Here is a 19899-nt window from a genome sequence, read left to right on the forward strand (position 1 = left end):
TGCTTCGATCGATCACAGCGATCATGGCCCGCCCCGCCCGCCTTGACGACGCCGCCAGTCACGGCGGGGATCGCACCGCAGCGCACCGCCCACTGCCACCTTGGGCCTGTCACCCGTGGTCACGCCCACGGACCGACGGGGTAGGGCGGGCGGGGCGTCGGGGCGCGCGCTGGGCGCACGCCAAACAACCCTCCATCTTGCTCACCCCTTCGCCCGAGTGCACCGAGTGCCTCCGTGCGCCGCGCCACGCTCCCGTGTGTACGCGCGACACGGCAGTGTGTGTGCTGGGCGCAGTGGCAGGCGCACCGGGGTGTCGGGGTGAGTAAACTGCCGCACCGAGCTCTGCTGCACCCCGCCCAACTCCGTCAAGCCCACTCTATGCATCTCTATCATACACTACAATGCCTGGAAGTTGATCGCGTGCAGCGCCCGCCGCCTCTCGCGCTCGTCTTCCTTCTTCTCGCGCTCGTCGAGGCGCCACACGACAAAGCCCAGCGTCACGACCGTCCCGAGCACGGCCGCCGCGACCCATGGGATCCAGTCGCCGGGGTGCAGGAACAGCTCGGTGCGCCACTCCTTGTTCCGCTTGGTCACTGGCGGCTTGAGCTTGTACAGCGAGTCGCCAGACAGCGGCCACGGCGGGTTGACAATCAGCTGAGAGTTTGGAATAACCGCCTCCAGTGACGTCCTGCCATCGTCTGGCTCGTACAGCGTCGTGCCGACAACCAGGTTCTCGACATAGTTGTTGGTCCGGCCAAGCCCGATAAACGTGTGTGGCGACTGGAGCGCCTGGTACCCCGTCTGCGGGAGCTGGGGCACCTGCTGCGCATGACGCCGCCCAGCAGTGTCAAACACGGTGAACTTGAACGACGCGCCAGAGTAGCCCGCGCCCAGCGCAGAGTACTTCTTGCCGCCGCCCGCGGGCTCGCATGTCCCCTCGCAGGCGCCGTTGAGCACCTGCGCCTTGAGGAAGAAGGCGTCGTGGAAGAAGTTGTTCTGGATAAACGTGATCTGCTCCTTGCCGTCGCGGTGGACCATGATGTCGAGCGACCCGTCGTCATCGAGATCGATCCAGCTCGCGCCCGTCGAATCGGTAATCGCTTCCAGCGCCTCCCAGCCCTTGCCGCCGGCAACGACGAACCCGCGCCCAGACTTGGTAGGGCACCCAAACACGCCCTTGCCGCAGGGCACATTCTTGAGCACCTTGACCTTGCGGTGGCTCGTACCGTTGCGCACAGTGATGAGCAGGTCGGGGAACCCGTCGACGTCAAAGTCGCCGGCCCGGATAGGGATCTGAATGTTGCGGTTTCCCGGCGCTGCGACCATGAGCTCGACACCAGTGTCGTCGGGGAACAGGTCGGCGACATTGAACGACGTGTGCCACTCGTCGACTTTTCGGAGGCTGAACGTCGCCAGCTTGTCGCGACGACACAGGTCGCCCCAGCCACGGCACTTGAGGTCGCCATTGCGTTCAAACTGCGACGCCTCGGTGGAGCAGAGGCCCGCCTGGACGTTGTATGCAATATGGATCGCGCAATCGCTCCCTGTGCCCCTAGACGGAAACGTCTTTGCGCAGGTGGGGAAGACGAGGTCGATAGCGCCGTCACGGTCTGGCGTCAGCGCCGGTCCCCCGCCCCAACCCACTGATGTCGGCAAACGTCAGAGCCTGCGCGCCAGGAGGCAGGTCGTACTCCTGGTGGATGTGGTACCCGGCGTCGCCGTTGTTGAGCCACGTCTGGAGTCGCATCTCGCCCGGCCGCGCCTTCTTGCAGTGGAGCACGAGGTCGGGGCGGCAGTCGCCATCAATGTCGACATACGCCGACGAGTGGAGGTCGCCAAACTCGCACGCATTCTCAGACGGCGTCATGATGCCCGACGTGGTGACTTCGAACCCGGTGCCGTTGTTGAACCAGACGCGCGGGACGGGGTCCTTGTACTGTTCGCGCAGGAACGCGAGCATCGACGGGCGCAGCGAGCCCTCGGCGTCGAAGATGAGCGGCTGACCGGCGGTACATGTTTCCACTGGCCATGTTTCCCCGGTTCCTGGGGCCGTCAGCCGGTCTCACAACGCACCCCCATGTCCACGTACCGAACCCCTCTGCACCTCCCAAGACAACCTCCATATCTGTCCGCGGCTTGCCCCCGCCGCCCCACCACCCGCCCTCAGCAAGCGCGCCCATCATGACGAGCAGGTCTAGCCGGCCATCGGCGTCAAAGTCCATCGGGACAATGTTTCTCACGTGCTCCTTGAACGAGAGCTCGGCGCCGGGCTTGTACCGAAAGTTGTCTGGCGTGAGCATTGCCGCCGCGCGGCGCACCCACCTCGGTCCCACAGCCACAGGCGGACCTTCTTCTTATCCTCGGAGATGACGAAGAGGTCCGAGCTGGGGTCAGCTGTGCCCAGAGGTGCCACCTACTTCTGGTCGCCGTCGGCGTCGCCGATGGCCGCGACCCGCCCGCCGTCGAGCTTGAGCCCGAGGGTGCCGGCGTCGACGAGCGCCTCGGCCGTGAACCGTTTTGGCTTGAATGGCCACAGGGCGCTGGCCTGCGCTGCGAGCAGCGGCAGGGTGAGCGCGAGGTGCAGGCGCATGGCTGGTGGTGTTGTTGTTTGGTCGTGTGTGAGTTTGTGACGCGGCAGATGGGCGACGGTGGGGGTGGACTGGTGGAGTTGATTTCGGTGGCGATCGGCATTACTGCGGGGGGTAATGACATGCGTGGGGGACACGTGGCATGTCTAATGCCAATTCCTAATGGGCTTTGCATTAGCGGAACCAACTATCTGTCATCAGTCGGCGCCTAGTCCGGCGTGTCGGCTAAGTCATGCATGGACCAGCCGGCGCCGGCGCCATCGACATCTTGCTGACATCGGCGGCCTCGGCGACCTCTAAACCACCAACCACTCATGACAGTCACGATCGAGACAATAGCGGTGGTGCCCGAGCCGGCGCCGTCGTCGTCGACAGGGCCGTACGAGCCGCGCGCGCCGCTCGTCAACCAGGTCGACGCCGAGGGGCTCGACGACGGGATCGCGTCGCTGCTGGCCGACGGCGTCGAGCGCGCCGTCTCGCGCTTTCGTGTAAGTACTCGCAATCCCCTGCCCCCTCCCCCTCCCCCCGGCCCCCTCTCACGCCCCAGCCCTCCCTCGCACCAGACTTCAAGCCCGAGATCGAGCTCGTCCTCAAGGCCGCCGTGTTCGCCGCCGGCGTGCTCTCAGCCCAGGCGGCCAGCCCCGGTGCGGCGCTCCAGAACCTCCGACTCGCGAGCTCACGCGGCAGCGGCGGACGACGTAAGTGCCGCACCCAGGAGGCTGCTGACGCCCAGCCGCGCGCTCCATCCTCGTCCTCTACATCCTCCTCAACCCGTCCCTCCTCCCGTCCTACCTCCTCTCGAGGGCGCGCACGACCGCGCTGAGACGGCAGTGGCCAGACCTGCCGGCCCACGACCCGCGCCGCAAGGCGTGGACGCTGCTCGTGCGCATCGAGAACATCGCGCGCGCGTGGGAGCTCGCGGGGTGGGGGCTCTTCCTCTACGACCGGGAGTACCCTTCGCTTTTGATGCGCATCCTCGGGCTCAAGCTCGTGCCGACGTCGCCGCACCTCGCGCGCATGGTGTCGTACGAGTTTATGAACCGCCAGCTCGTGTGGGGCGCCATGACCGAGTTCCTCATGTTCGCCATCCCACGGTTCCCCGGCCTGCCGCGCGTGCTCAACCCCGCCGTGCTAGCCGCGCCCGTCAAGGCATTCTTCTCGCAGCCGACCATGATCGACTACGAGGCGCTGTCGGCCGCGCACACGGCGACGAATACGGCCAAGCGCACGGGTGCGCCGGTGCCGGCCGCGGCGCACGCCGGTGTGGTCGCCGGCATCCCGAGGCATACCTGCCCCGTGTGCTACCTGCGGCGGACGACGACGCCGGTCGCCATCTCGGGGACGGATATCTCGCTGCCGCCGCTGACGGCCGACGACGCGGCGGCCAACGACGAGGCCAACGACAACGAGGACCGCATCTTCATCCCGGCACAGACCGACTGCTGGGGCGGGTGCAAGTACTGCTACTACTGTGTGGCGGACGAGCTGGCGCGGTGGGACAAGGAGCAGGCCGAGGTGGCGGGGGGCGGGGGCAAGGGGCGCAAGGCGGACAAGTGGACGTGTCTGCGGTGCGGGGGCGGGGTGACGCGGGCGTGGCGCGCCGGGGCTGAGCCGCTCGCCGTCGACACGACAACGTCGGAGAGCGAGCCGGCGACCGAGAGCGAGAGTGAGTGGGAGGTGCTGAACCGGTCAGTGCTGGGGGCGGGGGCGGCAGAGTCGCCAGCGACCACCCCGAGTCCGTAGGCGCGGCGAGCAGCAGGGGATCAGTAGCATAGAGTAGCATGGGTTGCATGGGCCTAATACGTCGGCACAAACTACTGGGGCAGCTCAAAGTCGTACGCGAGGACGTCTGGGAAGCATCAGCGCGGCCCTCCCCCTCCCCTCGTGCACGGCACGCCCACGCACCATCGACGTGCGGGCGCACATTCTCCACAACGACCTTGACGTGCGCCTCGCTCACGGCGTACGTGTCGAGCGCCTCGCGGCTCTCGAAGACAGAGTACAGGCCGTAGTTGTAGCCCTTTGCGCGGTCGCTGATGGCGGGAGGGCCGAGGTGCGCCGAGATGGGGCCGGGGACGGACTTGAGCGCGTCGATGGCGGCCGTTGCCGTGGCCGCCGAGATGGAGGGCTTGAGCTTCCAGAGGACGATGTGGACGATTTCTAGCGCCGAGGGGCCGCGCGTCAGCGCGGGCACGAGGCGTGTGTAGCGTGTGCACACTGGGTGCGCGCTGGCAACGACGCTACTCACTACCCATGTTGCTGTTGCTTGTTGATGAGAAGAGTAAAGTCAAGGTCAGGCAGACGCGGTTGCGTGATCTGGGGCGACTTCGGGCCGGTGCGTGCCTCGGCATTTGACTTCCCTCCGCCAACCGGGACATTTCATGACGACATCCACTCGACCGAGTCGCGACGGCCAACAACCAAATGGCGACAATACCCCTCGGCGCGCTGCTACCCCCGAGCGCCGACGCCGCGCCGAGCGGCGCGCTCCCCCTCCCCGGCGCCGTGCTCGGCCCGCTCCCCCCCTCGTCGGCGCTGCACGCCGCCCTCGCTGCGCCCACCGCGCTCCTCGTCACACCCCCGAAATCCGCCTTCCTCGCCGCGCTGGAGGACGAGGACGAGGCGTACCTCCGCGAGCTGGCGCCCCTCGCCCAGCTGGAGAAGGTCGAGACGCGGCACGTGTCATCAAGGGAAAGCGCCCAGCTGCTCTTCTCCCTCCTCGGGCCGGGCTCGGGCGGCCCGGAGAAGGTGGAGAAGCCGGCGCTCATCGTGTGCTTCGACCTCGGCGCGCTTTTCGGGGGCGCGGGCGACGGCACCGACGAGAACGCCGACCCGGCGGCCAGCAGTGCTGAGGGGGGCGAGGCGGGGCACGGCGGGAACGCGGCGGACGGCGCCAGCGCCGCGTCCTACCTCCAGCTTGTGGCCGCCGCCCTCGCGGCCGCGCGCGCGCTCGGCGCCGGCCTCCTCGTCCTCGAGCCTGGCCTGTCGTCGCTGCCCGTCATCGCTGGCAAGGGGGACGAACGCAGTGTCGCTGTCGCTGATGGGCTCGGGTGGCTTTTCGGCCCTGGCGCCGTCGCGCGCGTGCGAGGTGGGTTTGGCGCTGGCGCTGCTGACGACAGGGGAGGGGGAAGAGTACACGCTCGAGCTTGGGGACGACGCCGTGCGCCTCCGCCGCAGACGGTGCGCGGCGGGCGAGTATGCGCACCCGCCTGGCGTTGACGCCGGGGGGTGGCAGTGGGAGTGGGTGTGATGCACGGTAGCTGGCCGGGCTGTAACTTCGACACGATGTACCATAGACACGATGTACATTACACGACTGTTCGCTAGATGGCCACTGCGGCACCCGCCGCGACGCTGCGCGCCGCGCCGCGTCTACTTACCCGCACTCCACCCCACCCACCTCTGCAGCACCTTGTCCCCGCACTCGCCCTCGCCCCCGATCTCCATGTGCCGCCCGGGACATGTCTCGAGGTGCAGCCTGCCCTTCTTGTCGAGCGCGCGCAGGCCGATCCAGTCCTGCGCGTACAGCTGCTGCTCCTTGAGCGGGACGACGGCGGTCGTGTTATCCGGGTCGATGGTCGCCCAGTGCGCCGACAACCCCGGCACGACGGTTTCTCCCCGTCAGCCCGACCCCCACCGGCACTCACCATCCTCGTCGAACGCAATCGCCACGACGTTCTCCACGCCTGACAGCCCCAGCCCGCCGTGCTCGCGCCCGGTCGGCTCGCCGTCGTCGTCGAGCCCGCCTTCCGCGTTGAGATCCCGGATGAACTCGTTGGCGAGCAGGAACTCGTCGAGCCGCGCCGGGTCGCGGAAGTACTGCGCCTGAATGAGGTTGCGCTGCGCCCACGCCGTGTAGATGCCCGCCTTGGCCGCGCGCGCAGCCAGCGTGCACGCCAGCGTCGGCGGGTCGGGGCAGGGGATGAGGGCCGCGATGCCAAAGTGCGGCGAGCCGAACTGGCGTCAGTCGTGCTCGGGGCCAGTACCCACCGTGATGAGGTTGCGCACGGGCGGGTCGTTGCAGTACTGGGCATAGTAGCGGATGAAGAGGCCGCCCTGGCTGAAGCCGATGGCGTCGAACTGGCAAGTGTCAGCTCGCCCGGCAACACAACCCACCCCGCCGACCAGCTCGGGGATCTCGCCGAGCTGCTCGCACACGTCGTCGCCGAGGCCAGAGGCGCTCCCCCACCACCCGGCGCGGCTCTCGTCCGACGCGCTGGCGTCGCGCGGCGCGACCACATTGTGCACATATATACCCGGGTAGAGCTCGCGCACGCGGTCGGCGAACGCGTCCATGCCCTCGCTGTGCGCCGTGTCGCCGAGCCCGTGCCAGATGACGAGGGGGCGCGGGCGGGCCGTCGGCGCGACCCCGGCGCTGAGGTTGGCCGCGAGCGGGATCTGGGCCGGCGCGGCGGCCGCTGTGCCGAGCAGGACGGCGCCGATAAGGGCTGAGAGCATTGTGGATGTGTGTGAGTGAGAGTGCAAGAGTGGGAGTGTAATGACGGTTGCCAAGTGGTTCGGTTGCGGGTTACGTCATTGGGAAAGTGGTGCGGCGGGCGTGGCAACGGACCGTCCCGAGGCTGGTGTGCAGGTGCACGATTGCCACGAGCAGCGAGGGGCATGCATGCAAGCATAGAGATGGTGGAGACGGGGTGGGCGAGAGGCTGCCAGCTGCCTGCCAGGCTGGTGGGCATGCTGCTGCGTGACTGTGGCTGCCAGATTCCAGATGCAAACGAGGAATGGCGAGTCTGCGGCACAGTGACTGGCTCAGACTGGCAAGTGGGCGGGTCGCGCTGTGGGTCACACCCGCCGCCGTCGTCGTCGCCATTGTCACATGGGCAGTACATTGCAGTGCCAAGCTCGCGACAGCTCCGCAGCAACACCAAAAGGCACGCACAGTGCATGCTTGCTGCGGTGGTCGCGGCCCTCGGCACTGCCGCTGCTGCTGCTCGCTGCGCCGCTGCCGCTCGCTGCACGCTGCAACGCCGTAAAGATTGCAAGGGGCCGCCCGCCCCGTCGACGTCATTGCTCCACCCAAATCGCTTGTGCCCGCCCCGCCGTCGCCCACCAAGCCGCAGTCCCGAGCCGCCCACCCACCCGCGGCTGCTCTCTCTCGACTCACACCGCCGCCTTTAAAAGCCAGACCCCGATCTCACACTCGACACTGCCCCCAAACACATCCCCTCCACACCCCTCACCCCCACAATGGTCCGCACGTCCACCCTCCTCACCGCTGCCGTCGCCGCCGGCCTCGCCTCGGCCCAGGGGTGAGTCCCGCCCAACCCGAGCCAACACCGCCCCCTCCTAACCCACCCCCGCAGCCTCAACATCCCCGGCGTCTCGACCCAGTGCTCATCCGGCGTCGTCGGCCTCGTCATCGGCCCCCTCCAGTGCATGAAGCTCACGGGCCTCGTCCCCGTCCTCTCGGCCGAGGGCTCCATCATCCCCGGCATCACGTCGTACCTCGAGTCGCTGTGCCCCGCCGGGCCCGTGTGCACGCCCGAGAACCTCCAGAGCGCCGAGACGACCATCAACAACAGCTGCGCAGAGGACAAGAACGCGACGGGCACGGGCGCGACCCTGCTCACCGTCGTCGACGGCGTGCTCAACCACTACCCCGAGTTCTTTGCCGGCATCTGCGCCAAGAACAAGACGTGGGTTGGTGGGGTAGACCAAGCTGACGGCGCAGCACCAACGCCTACTGCGTGCCCGAGCTCCTGCAGACGATCCAGAACGAGACCAACCAGGACGTGACGCTCGAGTACCTCGGCGGCCTGATCTCGGGCAACGCGTCGGCGCTCGCCGCGCTCACGCCGCTTGCCACGTCGGGCAAGGTGTGCACTGGCTGTCTCGCGACGTGAGTGGGAGTGGGCAGCCGTGCCGCCGTGCCTCGCGGAAAATCCCACCGAGCCAAAGTAAACTCACACACCCAGGCTCTACTACGAGCTCGAGAAGGCGAATGTGTCGGCCACCAGCGCCGAGGCCAGCACGGCGCTCAAGGGCCAGTGCGGCAACAACTTTGGCTGTAAGTGGGGTGTGGGGGGGGGGGGAGGGGGTTACTGCGGCTGACGTTCAGCTTCCATTCCCTCGGATGTTGCTGCCGGTGGCGGTGGCAGCTCGTCGGCGTCGGCGTCGGCCTCGAGCGCCAGCCAGTCGGCGGCCTCGGCCTCGGCGTCGTCGAGCGCCAAGGCCGCTGCCGGCGGCGTGTCGGGCCTGATTGTTGCCGGCGTGTCGGTCGTGTCTGTCGTCGTCGGCGCCGCGATGGTGCTTTAATAAGTTGTGTAGTGCAAGTAGGCTGGGAGGTGGACGATGCACACTCTTTGCTGCGAGGTGGGCGGGCGACGCGAGGCGCTTGCGCCGAGGGGGCCGGAGGTGGGCGGGCAGTCAGGTCTGCCACCGAGAACCACGCCGGGAGAGGCCGAGGCATCGACAGAATCATGTACAATGCAACGTCACATGTATACCTACGGCGGCTGCACAGCGAGTATCCGCACAGGCCACGGCACTACTTGCGGTCGACGAGGCGCACGCTAATGGCAGGCTTGCTCTCCTCGCCCGCCTCGGCGTCGCTGCCCTCGCCGCCAGCCGCACCCCCAGCAGCGGGGTACGTCGAGTCCCACCACAGCCCCGCGACGCCGACGATGCCGAAGCCCAGCCCGACGAGGATCTGCACGTTGGCCGGGAGGGCTAAGAGCGAGCGTCAGCGAGCGGTCCCCACCTCTCCTTCCCCTTCCCCATCCTCCCCCCCTCCCCCCTCCCAAGAAGACGAAGCCAACCCACCCCGAAACGAGTCCAACAACCCGCGCGTCCGGTCCGTCTTCCGCGCGCCAGCCTCCCTGCGCGTCTGGAGGACCTTCTCCGCTTTGGCCCGCGCCGCGGCGTCGGGGTCAGCGGCGGGCCGTCTCCGTGCTGGCTGCGGTGTCGGGCGCGGGGTCGGGGCCGGGGGCGGGACGTAGGCCTGCTCCTCTGCGCCTTTGGGCAGCTTGGTCGACGGGACCCAGCCGGGCGACGGCGTGCTTGCTGCGCTTGGTGCCGGCGCTGACCGCGGCGCTGCGGGCCCTGGCACGCGCGCCTTGCCGTGCTTGGATAGTGTGCGGGCTGTGGCGCGGAGCATTGGAGGATGGTGGGTGGTGCTGACTTTTGCGACTGGACTTTGCGTCGGCCTCCACCTGCCGCGGGGGTGTAACCGGCCTCGGCTGCTACCGCAGCCTCGGTGCCCACCCCACCCACCCTCGCCGCTCGCTGCGCTGGCGACTCGCCTCGCGGCTGCGTCTCGCTAGTATGCATACCCATGTACGCGGAATCTGTACAGACGTGATATAAAGAAAGTCGAGCTTAGAAGAAAAAAATTACCAACACCAAACTTGGGCTGCCTTGGAGACGACGACGCGACGACATGTACAAACAACGCAAACAACGCTACGGCGGGCGGCGGGCGGCGCCGCGTCTAGAGAATCACGCAGCCGCTGCAGCATCCCTGGCTCACGTCCTCTGCAGCCGGCTCGTTGGGGCGGCCGTTGGTCACGCCGCCGGTTGCGGTCGGGCGCGATGTGTTGTTGGTCGAGATGACCTGCGCTGGGCCCGTTTCCTGCTGCGGGGGTGTGAGCGGAGGTGGGGGACGTAGGCTCGGCGACAAAGCCGAAGGGAGAGGGAGAGACACGGGGGAGCACTACACGGCGATGGGCCGGCCACACTCGCATGCGGATGGTTCCAGTGGCCTGCCACAGCCCCCAGCTCGTCCAACTCCCCATTCGGCGCGCTCGCCCTTCGGGCTCGCGCACTCGCACTCACCCTCTGGAACTTCCGGATCGCGCGAACAACAGCCACAAACGCGTCGTCAACATTGACACGCTGCTTTGCCGACGTCTCGATACACTGGGCGCCAAAACGCTTGGCAAGGTCACGGCCCTCTGTGTCTCGGTCAGCCTCGTCCCGTCCCGTCCCATCCCGCCCGCCTGCGCCGACGCCGCCGCCGAGCGCAACGCCACCACGCACCATGAGGCTGGACCTGACGCTCGTACTCGAGGTCGCACTTGTTGGCAACGACTACTACAGGGAAGTAGTCCCTGTCCTGGACCTGCGGCGGGTTAGTGCTACTCCGTCGCGGGTCGGGGCTCGGTAATCCTCGGCGGTGGACCGCCTCGGCCGACCATCGCTACGCACACGAAGGATCTGCTGGTGGAACGTCGACACCTCCTCGAACGAGCTGCGCGACGTGATCGAGTAGACGAGGAGGAAGCCATCACCTGGGGGGTCAGCTCTGACCCACGACACCACCCACCTGTCCGCATGTACTGCTCCCTCATCGCGCCGTACTCCTCCTGGCCGGCAGTGTCCAGCACGTCGAGCAGGGCCACCTCGTCATCGATGATGCACTGTTTGCGGTACGAGTCCTCTGCGGGGTGGTCAGTGCGGGCGGCGTGGTGCAAGGTGCGGCACACGCACCAATGGTAGGGTCGTATCTGCATCCAGTCAGTATTGTTGTGGCCTCGGCCTCTCGGCTCTCGACTCACTCGTCCACGAACTGCAAAGTCAGCGATCCGCATCATCTGCATCATCCGCAGCGCGGCCCAGGGCCACTCACATGTGACTGAATAAACTGGATCGTCAGTGCCGACTTGCCGACACCTGGGAGAGTCAGCTCGCGCCCCGCCTCGCATCGTATCGGATGGATCGGTAGCGTTGCGGCCGTTGCCGCAGCCGTGCCGCAGCCGAAGCGTCGTCGCATGGTGCAGGCATGGGCATGTGGAGGGGGGGTGGTCACATCGCACGTCGTTCGTCGCGGGCGGCCGCGAGCGCACGGATAGCCTGCTCGAGCGTGCGACCAACTTTGAGTGGCTCGCAGTCTCGCCCGCCCACCGCGCCGCGCCGACGACGTGCTCGGCCGCTAGCGGGCGGGATGGCCCGCCCAGCTCGTCGTGTGCACTCGAGCAGGCCAAATATCGGCGCTAGGCCGCGGCGCGGCGTCGAAACACACTCGAACCGGGCAAACTACTCACCACCGCCGCCGACGACGACGAGCCGGTACTCGCGCAGGAACTGTGCCTGTGTGTGTGAGCATGTATGCCGGTGGACACGGCTGACGACGCACCCTCGACATTGTTGCGTGATGGGTGGGTGGGTGGGTGGGGGGGAGGGGCCGGGATGTGATCTGCGGGCTCTGCTTGCGGTTGGGCGGGCTGGTCGGGTCTGCCTTTTTTGCAGGGGTGCGTGTGGGGCGGCGCGTGCGGAGGGCGAGGTGGTGAGGGGGAGAGGGAGGGGAGGTTGTTGTGAGTTTGTTGTAGTGGTGCAAGTTGGACGATGATGAGCAAGTAGCGGTCGGTGACGGGTGGGCGGGCAGGCGAGGCAAGCCAGTTGCAGCGCTGTCTCGCTCGTTTGGCCCTGGCTCGCTCGTTGTCGTGCCGCCCGCCCGCGCCGCCGCCGCGCCCTGCCACTCGCGAGGAATGCACCCAGCCGGCACTCTGCTATTTTGCTCCCGTTCGCTCAGCCTGGCAGATGGCGCTTTGTCCAAGCACTGCTCGCATGCGACAGGCGCCGGCCGCCTGCCTCGCCTCCAGTTAGACCCCGCCCACGACTTTGCAGCAATCGCAGCCGTCTCAGCCCCACCCTCGCCCACTCGCCGCTGCTCTGACGACCATGACGACCAGAAAAAAAATGACACAGATGGCTCGTTGGCGTTGGCGTTGCCACAGTAGTTTCCCGGAGGCGGCTGCGGGATCAAAAGTGGCGGCTGTGGCCAAAGGCGCATTGCCGCATTGCAGGGTCTTTTTTTTGTTTGGCGGCCGGGCTGGGCTGGCGGCCTGGCGGCTCGGCGGCTCGTCAAAAAGGGGGCAAACAAGGAAAAAAACAGGGCGCGCGCGGCGCGCGCGGCGTGCGGCGGGCACAAGGACGGCGACGCGCGCCACTCGAGCCGCACAAAGGGTAAAGAGACATGCCGGTTTCAGATATCTCGTCGTCGTCGTCGTTGCCGTCGCGACGCATGACGACGGCGCAGACGACGCCGACGGCGCAGGACGCACGCCGCCACTGACGCCGCGGGACGACGCCCGCTCGTCCGCCCGACCGAGATCCACGGGCCTGGCGATGGGGGACGGCCACAACGCCGACACCACACGGCCCAGGACCGACCCGAGCTCTCGATCACAGGGACGGGCCGAGAGCCTATTCTCATGTTACCGCGCCCGTGGTCCAGTAGTGTGTTGGCCGGCACCCGCGTGGCCCAGCGGGCCCAGCTAGCTGGTCAGCGTGGCGCTCGCTGCGACCCCAGCCCCGCGCCGCGCCCATCGCAGCATACCTTATCGCCCCCTGCACTGCGCGTCGCATGACGAGCAAGTGACGCCCGTGCCTAGCCGTCCTCGTCATGCATTCGTGGCCATTCGTGGCGTGGAACGCTGCGGAAAAAGTTGGCCCAGTGGACGTTTTGGCCAAATACACGCGCGCCGCATGGGTTCATTTTGATTTTGACCAGCGCGGCCGGCGCGGCGAGACAAATCTAGCTGCGCGCGCTACTCGGCGGCGCTCGGCGCCGGGGCACGATGCGCGCGGCCGCCCCGCCTTCGCCCCGCCGCCCCCGCCGAGCGACCGCGCCTACTCCCGATCCAGCCAGCTCGCCCTGCCACTCCATCCCCACTCCCTCGACCACCAGCCAGCGCCAATAAAGCCACCGGCGCCCTGCCACAGACTGCGCGTGCTCGTCACTGCCCAGTCGGGCACGGGGACGCCCGTGCGCAGAGGCAGCAGCCTCGCAGCGAGCTCGAACCCTGCGTCGTCGTTGCCAGCCACTATCGCGCCCAGCGCGTCGTCGCCCGCCGTCGGGTGCGGCAGCAGCGATACTATGCCTGGAAGGTAGGCGTCAGTGGGCGTGTCTCCGCATGGGCACGGCGTGGCGCTAGCTGAAACGTCGGCCGTCGGCGCCGCCTCACGCCGCCTCGCGCCGCCTCGCTCGTCGCGACCCCGCAAACACCGGAACTCACCTGCACCCTTTTCGTACACGACCGCGCCATGAATAGTCATGACACCCCGCGTTGGGAATGCGACTGCAGGGTTAGCTGGCCCTTGCAACCTCAAACCTGCACCAACTCACGCGGAGTACGTTCCTGGGCGATAAGCCAGTGGCTGTACCTGTTCTGGTCTGGGCGGCCAAGAGCAATGACACTGCCCGAGCCAAGAGATCCGTCGGCGACTGCGCGCAGCGCGTCCGCGTCGCCGAGGATATTGACGTCGACGCGGTGGTACGTGAACAGGTCGTTGGCGTAACGCACGGCGAATGATCGGAGCGGCGAGCCCTCCGCCTCAGGTATGACGAGAATAATCGGCGCCCGCGCTGCAAGCAGTCGGATAACGGGTCCGTACGCCCGAGGTGGAGGCAGAGGGGCGGTCGCAGGCTGCCATTCACCGTCTCCCAGTTCGAACGTCGTCGTGGCCTCGCCCTGTGCGTAGCCCATGACCTCGATGCGCTTGATGTTCGTCCCGTGGAGGTCGAGCCCACCGTCACCCTCGCCGTCCTTCCACTGTGGTGCGTTGACGTCGAGGCGCGCCAGCCGGCCGGGGGTGAGCAGCTCGACGATCCGAATCCCTCCCTTGCCGCCCGACTCATCAGGGTTGGCCGTGGCGAGGGTGAAGCCGGCCTTGCGCACCTCGTCGATGCTGCGCTTTGGCGGGAGCGTCGCGATGAACTCTTTCACCGCGTCCTCGCGCAGGATGCCAGGCCAGTAGTGCCCCTTGCCCTTGTACTCGACAAACTTGACGTCGGCGCCACCACGCGTCCAGGCCGCCACGAGCGCGACGTGGGCGCGGCCGTGGCGCGGAGGCACGTTGTCGTCTGCCCCGCCGTGGATCGCGAGAACCGGCACCGACGCAAGGTTCGAAGCGTACAGGTCGTTGTTGTACGGCGTCAGCGCCGACAGCAGCACACCCGCTAGCGCGGGGTCGGCGAACCGCCACCCCGTGTGCTCGGTGTACGGGACGTAGTCCTGGATCTTGAGGTATCCGGCCGCGACGATGGCGCCGCGAATGCGGTCGGGGTACCGCGCAGCGAGGTGCCACACGCCCTGGCCTCCGTTCGAGTGCCCGATCAGCACCGTCTCGTGGGAGACGGCGATGCCGAGGGGCGCCAGGGCCGGCGCGAGTGCGTCGCGCGCGGCCCACACGTCGGCCATGCTCCCGCCGTGCCAGTCCTCACCCCACTCATTTCGCCCACTAGGCAGGATGACCCACGAGGCCGGCACGTCGGGCATGTTGTCGATCCAGCCCTGCTCCTCGTTCCACACGCCGGCGCCGTGCAGCGCGAGGAAGACAGGGAAGGAGGGCGGTGCGTGCGGTTTTGCAGGCGGCACCACGACGGCGAGGGAGACGAGTGCGGGGGGCTGCCGCGGCTCTGTGGCCGGGCTCGCAAAGGTCAGCCTGAACGGCTTAGCGGCGGACGTGGAGACGTGGGTGACTGCGATCTTCCAGGGCAAGTCGCCGAGCGTGACCTCAACCTCCCCAACATCCGAGGACAGGGGCTTCTCCTGCGTGATCTTGAGGGCGACCGGCCGGGTCTGGTGCGGCGCGATACGCACGGTCTTCACCGTCGCCACCCGCAGCCCCGGCGCGACCTCGGCGTCGACATCGAGCACCACAGGCTCCTCGCCAGCGCGGACAGGCACGCTCGCCCACGCGCCGGCGAGCCACCCGCCCAGCGCGTCAGGCCACGCCCCGAGGCCGGGGAGCAGGGCCGCGGCCCCGCCGTCAGCCCACGCGCGGAACGTGACCTTTATCACGGGCGGGTTCCCGGCGCCGGGGTCGCCGAACATCCTGCACTCGTAGATCGCGCGCACGAGGAGCGTGTAGCCCCCCGGGGCGAGCGCGACGTGCTTGGCAAAGTTTGACGGGCCGCACGTGCTCCTCTCGCCGAGAGGGGTCCCGCCGAAAGCGTACACGTCGCCGTTGTGCCACGCCGGCGGGGCCTCGCTGCCGTCGCCGTCGGGCACGAAGGCGAACTCGACGGCCTGGAGCGCGTCAATAAGCACGCCCCGCGTGCCCTCGGGGACGTGGACACGCGTGCGCAGCACCGCCGAGTACTGCAGACTCGCCCAGCCGCGGTCGGCGCGCAGCTGGTCCCAGTCGGCGCTGTCGAACGAGACGGCGACCGTGTCGTCGGACGCGGTGAAGCGCGCCCAGCCGGCCCGCCCGCCGAAGGGCAGCTCGGACGGCCAGTCGCCTTCGCCGTAGGGGCGGCGCGCGATGTCGATGTCCGGGTGAGTCGGGGTGGGGAACGCGTGCAGCGGCGTCGCGAGGAGCGGGTGCTCGCGCATGCCGCTGGCGGTGTCAGCGCGGTGGGGGGGGGGGGGGGGGCCGGACCCGGGGGGAGGGGGGAAGGTGAGGGGTGGGTGTATCATACCTGGGGAAGGGGCCGACGGCCTCCCATTCCGGGCCGACGTCTATCTTGCGGTGGGGGCTCATGATGCTGCAGCACCGGCACCTCGCGTCTAGTTTGTGTGATGTACGATGCGTCGAGTCGGTCGAGTCCACTCGACCTGATGCTATCGACGCGAGCGATGGCGTTAGTCGCCGAGTGTTGTTCCAGACGCCGCGAGTATGACGTCGCCAGGCCAGGGTGGCATGGTGGCAGGCACACCGGCGACTTCTCCAGCGTCTCATCGCAGTCTTGGCACCGCAGCATCTCTGCTCGCAACTCTTCTCTGCCCACGACACGACGCAGCAACCATACGCCCACGACACGACGTCCCCCCGCCGCCCGGGTGGCCAGAGGACGTGGCCTTCCTCGTGCGGCCGCGCCTCGCGCCCGGCTTCCCGCCCGAGCTCGTTCCGCTCCTGCTGGCGGCGTCGCCCTCGAGCTCGCCGGCGTCGTCCTTCGCCTCTTCCTTCTCGTCCTCGGCCTCGGCCTCGTCTTCACCCCGCTACGCCCCCCGGCCCACGCCCCACCCCGCCACGGTCGCCATCAAGCGCGTCAGCACCCCCGCCCACCCCGCCCACGGGCAGCGCTGCCTCGTCGCGCGCAAGCGCATAGCGCCCGGCGAGCTGGTCATACCCTACCTCGGCGTCGTGCATGCCGACGTTGAGGGGCGCCCCTCGCCGCACGCAGAGTCGGACTACGACCTCTCCCTCCTCCGCCTGTCGGGCGCCGACCCACGCAACCCCTTCCCTGGGCTGCATGTCTCGCTCGGCGTCGACGCCGCGGGCGCCGGCAACGCCGCCCGCTTCGTCAACGACTACCGCGGTGTCGCGGCGCGTCCGAACGCCGAGTTTCGGGTCGGGCGCGGCGACGCCGGCGAGCTCAGGATGGAGGTGTGGGCGCTCAAGGCCGGCATCGCCAAGGGCGACGAGGTGCTCGTTAGCTACGGCAAGGGGTGGTGGGGGGCGAGGGTTGGTTAGGTCGAGACGCGCCTCTGCCAATCTATACTGTAGCATGTAGCATAATACAAACACGACTCGCTCGTTAAACCTTGTACACGGTCCCATCCGCCTCCATCAGCTCGTTGCGCTCGGCCATGGCCGCGATCGCAGCCTTGGCCTGCGCAGTGCTGAACATGTCCTCGTGCGCCAGCTCCTTGTTGACCTCGGGCAGCAGGTCCTCCAAGGTTGCGTAGCCCTCGGACGCAACGTCCGACTCGAACACGACGGCCATGCGCGCGCGGAAGAGGTTGAAGCGCTCAGGGTCGATCGGCCCAGAGGACTCCTCCTCCTCGACCTCGGCCATCGCAATGTCCTCGTCGACCGCGTCGGCGTCGGCGTCGGGCGCGGGCGCAGGTGTGGCGGATCCCGCACCACGTCGGCGTGATGGCCGGCCGGGGCGTTGGGGAGATGACCGCTCGATACGCTTAGCCTTTTCGCGGGCCTTCTCGCGCTGCGATGCAGTCACGCCCTCGTCCTCCTCTTCCTCCTCCTCGTCCTCCTCGTCGGACGAGGCGTCCGAGCCAGCTCCAGCGTTGAGCTTGCGGCGCTTTCGGCGCTCGGGGCGGATCACCTCCTTGAAGAGAGCGTAGCGGAGCAGCTCCTCGGCGGCGAGGGCGTCGTCGGAAGTGACAGTGGACGAAAGGCGGGCCTTGGCGTGGGCAGTAGCCAGACGGATGAGCGTCTCGAGTGTACGCGCGGTCAGGGGCGAGGTGCGGCGCTGGTTGCTCGCGAGGTCGTCGTTACGAAGGGCGGCGTACACGCTGACAATGTAGTCGGCGGCACCCTTTGTCAAAGTCGGGTGGATGCGGCTCTTTGAGTACTGGATGTACTTCTTGATGAACGCAATCGTGAGCACCTCCTTCTTCTTGTTGGCTCCACGGCCAGACGAGGTCGTGACACCACCGTGAAGGAGCGGGTTCCACTTCTCGAACACGGGTGTCTCGGTCGTGCGTGACTCCTCGACGTCGCCACCAACATCGAGGTTCTGCTGCAGGTTCTCGACCGCGGGCGTGCCCTCCTCGACACCGGGCTGGAGGTAGCGGTGCATCCGCAACACGTGCTCCGAGATCTGGCGGTCGCGCTGCTCGTCCGAGTCGTCTGTGACAACGAACAGCAAGTCGAAACGCGACAGAAGCGAGTCGGGAAGCGCAATGTTCTTGTGCGGGTCCTTGTGCACGTCGTACTGGCCGTAGATCGGGTTGGCGGCCGCGACGACACTGCAGCGGGCGTTGAGCGTCGTGTGGATACCAGCCTTGGCGATGGTGACGGTCTGCTGCTCCATCACTTCATGAATGGCGACTCGGTCGACGTCCGACATCTTGTCAAACTCGTCGATACAGACGACGCCGCGGTCGGCGAGCACCATGGCACCGGCCTCGAGGCGACGCTCGCCAGTGTCCTTGTCCGTGGTGACCGCGGCCGTGAGACCAACACCCGAGGATCCTCGGCCAGTCGTCGCAATGGCAAGCGGCGCAGTGTTGAGCACGAAACGCAGCATTTGAGACTTGGCAGTTGAGGGGTCACCGACCATGAGGACGTTGATGTCACCACGGATGTGACCACCGTTCTTCAGGTTCTTCTCCTCACCACCCAGGAGCAGGAGAAGGATAGCCTGCTTGATGTACTGGAAGCCGAAGATGGACGGCGCGAGCGACTGCGACAGGAGGTCGATGACGTTCTTCTTCTTGGAGACCTTGTTGATGTTGCGAATGTCCGTGTCGGTGAGCGGCGCCTGGGCGATGCCACCTCCCTGCTTGGACGAGAGAAGGAGGACGTTGTTGGCAATGAGCTGTGTTCTGGTGGGTCAGCAACAGCCGATATCATGTCACCCACGTGAAGCCACGGGTACCCTGACCACCGCCGAGGCTCTTGTACACGCCGACGAGCTGGATACGGTCTCCGGGCTTGCAGACATCGACGAGGTCGTCGGCAAGGACGATCTCAATGCTACGCGGGAGCTGGCCAGCGGGAGCACGCTCAGGCATCTCCTGGATGTTGATGGCCTGGTGGTCGCGGAAGGTCGAGAGGCCGTACTCCATCAGCAGGCGGTGTCCCTCGCCGTCGTCCTGGGGGATGACGGTTGTCGATCCCGTAAGCGTCGAGGACGGAGCAACCATCGTCGAGTCGTGGTACGAGCGCGAGTGGAACTTTGTCGTCTCGGGGCAGTAGTGGATCGACTTGAGCATCTTGGGGCGGACGAGGGAGCAGCGCGTGACGATGCCCTCGAGCGAGACCATCTTGCCGATCTGGCTCGCACGAAGAGTACGCGGGTTGACGTGCTGCTGGCCAAACGAGCCGCGGAAACCGACATGATACTCCTTGCCCTTGATGTCATGCTTGAGGGGGTCGTGCAAGCCAGACACGAGCTGCTGAAGGGCCGACTCGATGGCGGGGACATACGATGTGGGCTCGAGAAGCAATCCATCCGCGTACGACCGGTCATAGTCGCGCAGGTCATCCAGGTTGACGATGAGACGGTTCTGCTCGAGGTCGAGCATGCGACGGATCGACTCTCGGTAGTTGTAGTTTGCTTGGTTCTGCGGGGGGTTAGTTGAGTGTGATGTTGTCACCCGAGCTCAACCCACATCATCCTCGAGGAACTCTGTAAACTGCCTCGCGCGATCGCGCATGAGGTCGTCCGCCAGGACGAAGTTGTTGTCCTGTGTGCTCGCGAACTCTGCCATGGTTGCGAGCTGCGTTTGTTTGGGAGGTGTAGATGAGTGAGTGGAGATGAAAGACGAAGGGAAAGGTCAAGGGGCGAGGCGGCGCGAGCGAAGGGGAAAGGGAACAATGGGGGGCGAGACGCGTAAAGAGGTAACTCAGGGAACGCGACGCGTCGTGAACAATGACGTGGAAAGATGCCACGTGGTGATACAATTACTGCCGTTCAAGATGGGCCCCGCTGGTTCTGGAG

At 67.2% G+C, this 19899-nt stretch overlaps 11 protein-coding genes across 11 annotated transcripts; 4 read left to right on the forward strand and 7 right to left on the reverse strand.

The window, feature by feature from the left end:
* Positions 1 to 396: 396 nt before the first annotated feature.
* Positions 397 to 2590, reverse strand: Q8F55_009179 (uncharacterized protein; the record flags this gene model as incomplete). The annotated part of the gene is made up of 5 exons (XM_069357548.1): positions 397 to 1610; positions 1645 to 2043; positions 2090 to 2287; positions 2323 to 2384; positions 2418 to 2590. The coding sequence occupies 5 exons, from the start codon at positions 2588 to 2590 to the stop codon at positions 397 to 399; spliced, it is 2046 nt and encodes a 681-aa protein (XP_069205485.1).
* A 312-nt stretch (positions 2591 to 2902) lies between these two features.
* On the forward strand, positions 2903 to 4331 carry PEX2 (peroxisome assembly protein (Peroxin-2); the record flags this gene model as incomplete). The annotated part of the gene is made up of 3 exons (XM_069357549.1): positions 2903 to 3076; positions 3136 to 3286; positions 3322 to 4331. 3 exons carry the CDS (start codon positions 2903 to 2905, stop codon positions 4329 to 4331), a joined length of 1335 nt encoding a protein of 444 aa, XP_069205486.1.
* A 71-nt stretch (positions 4332 to 4402) lies between these two features.
* On the reverse strand, positions 4403 to 4843 carry Q8F55_009181 (uncharacterized protein; the record flags this gene model as incomplete). Its single annotated transcript, XM_069357550.1, has 3 exons — positions 4403 to 4437; positions 4494 to 4748; positions 4837 to 4843. The coding sequence occupies 3 exons, from the start codon at positions 4841 to 4843 to the stop codon at positions 4403 to 4405; spliced, it is 297 nt and encodes a 98-aa protein (XP_069205487.1).
* A 169-nt stretch (positions 4844 to 5012) lies between these two features.
* Positions 5013 to 5838, forward strand: Q8F55_009182 (uncharacterized protein; the record flags this gene model as incomplete). Its single annotated transcript, XM_069357551.1, has 2 exons — positions 5013 to 5676; positions 5708 to 5838. The coding sequence occupies 2 exons, from the start codon at positions 5013 to 5015 to the stop codon at positions 5836 to 5838; spliced, it is 795 nt and encodes a 264-aa protein (XP_069205488.1).
* A 73-nt stretch (positions 5839 to 5911) lies between these two features.
* Q8F55_009183 (uncharacterized protein) lies at positions 5912 to 7046 on the reverse strand (the record flags this gene model as incomplete). The annotated part of the gene is made up of 5 exons (XM_069357552.1): positions 5912 to 5942; positions 5989 to 6202; positions 6236 to 6545; positions 6579 to 6668; positions 6705 to 7046. 5 exons carry the CDS (start codon positions 7044 to 7046, stop codon positions 5912 to 5914), a joined length of 987 nt encoding a protein of 328 aa, XP_069205489.1.
* Positions 7047 to 7793: 747 nt separating this feature from the next.
* Q8F55_009184 (uncharacterized protein) lies at positions 7794 to 8861 on the forward strand (the record flags this gene model as incomplete). The annotated part of the gene is made up of 5 exons (XM_069357553.1): positions 7794 to 7855; positions 7910 to 8242; positions 8278 to 8445; positions 8522 to 8613; positions 8665 to 8861. 5 exons carry the CDS (start codon positions 7794 to 7796, stop codon positions 8859 to 8861), a joined length of 852 nt encoding a protein of 283 aa, XP_069205490.1.
* A 232-nt stretch (positions 8862 to 9093) lies between these two features.
* Positions 9094 to 9702, reverse strand: Q8F55_009185 (uncharacterized protein; the record flags this gene model as incomplete). Its single annotated transcript, XM_069357554.1, has 2 exons — positions 9094 to 9275; positions 9369 to 9702. The coding sequence occupies 2 exons, from the start codon at positions 9700 to 9702 to the stop codon at positions 9094 to 9096; spliced, it is 516 nt and encodes a 171-aa protein (XP_069205491.1).
* A 333-nt stretch (positions 9703 to 10035) lies between these two features.
* On the reverse strand, positions 10036 to 11688 carry ras1 (the record flags this gene model as incomplete). The annotated part of the gene is made up of 10 exons (XM_069357555.1): positions 10036 to 10179; positions 10380 to 10498; positions 10584 to 10665; positions 10752 to 10834; positions 10870 to 10983; positions 11034 to 11050; positions 11102 to 11112; positions 11173 to 11216; positions 11588 to 11633; positions 11680 to 11688. The coding sequence occupies 10 exons, from the start codon at positions 11686 to 11688 to the stop codon at positions 10036 to 10038; spliced, it is 669 nt and encodes a 222-aa protein (XP_069205492.1).
* Positions 11689 to 13175: 1487 nt separating this feature from the next.
* Q8F55_009187 (uncharacterized protein) lies at positions 13176 to 16031 on the reverse strand (the record flags this gene model as incomplete). The annotated part of the gene is made up of 4 exons (XM_069357556.1): positions 13176 to 13426; positions 13562 to 13624; positions 13672 to 15887; positions 15970 to 16031. The coding sequence occupies 4 exons, from the start codon at positions 16029 to 16031 to the stop codon at positions 13176 to 13178; spliced, it is 2592 nt and encodes an 863-aa protein (XP_069205493.1).
* A 135-nt stretch (positions 16032 to 16166) lies between these two features.
* On the forward strand, positions 16167 to 16964 carry Q8F55_009188 (uncharacterized protein; the record flags this gene model as incomplete). The annotated part of the gene is made up of 1 exon (XM_069357557.1): positions 16167 to 16964. One exon carries the CDS (start codon positions 16167 to 16169, stop codon positions 16962 to 16964), a length of 798 nt encoding a protein of 265 aa, XP_069205494.1.
* Positions 16965 to 17028: 64 nt separating this feature from the next.
* MCM3 (MCM DNA helicase complex subunit) lies at positions 17029 to 19669 on the reverse strand (the record flags this gene model as incomplete). The annotated part of the gene is made up of 3 exons (XM_069357558.1): positions 17029 to 18781; positions 18819 to 19522; positions 19571 to 19669. 3 exons carry the CDS (start codon positions 19667 to 19669, stop codon positions 17029 to 17031), a joined length of 2556 nt encoding a protein of 851 aa, XP_069205495.1.
* Positions 19670 to 19899: the final 230 nt, after the last annotated feature.

This window comes from Vanrija albida, assembly GCF_041260175.1.
Source record: "Vanrija albida strain AlHP1 chromosome Unknown contig_7, whole genome shotgun sequence".
Lineage (NCBI taxonomy): Eukaryota > Fungi > Basidiomycota > Tremellomycetes > Trichosporonales > Trichosporonaceae > Vanrija > Vanrija albida.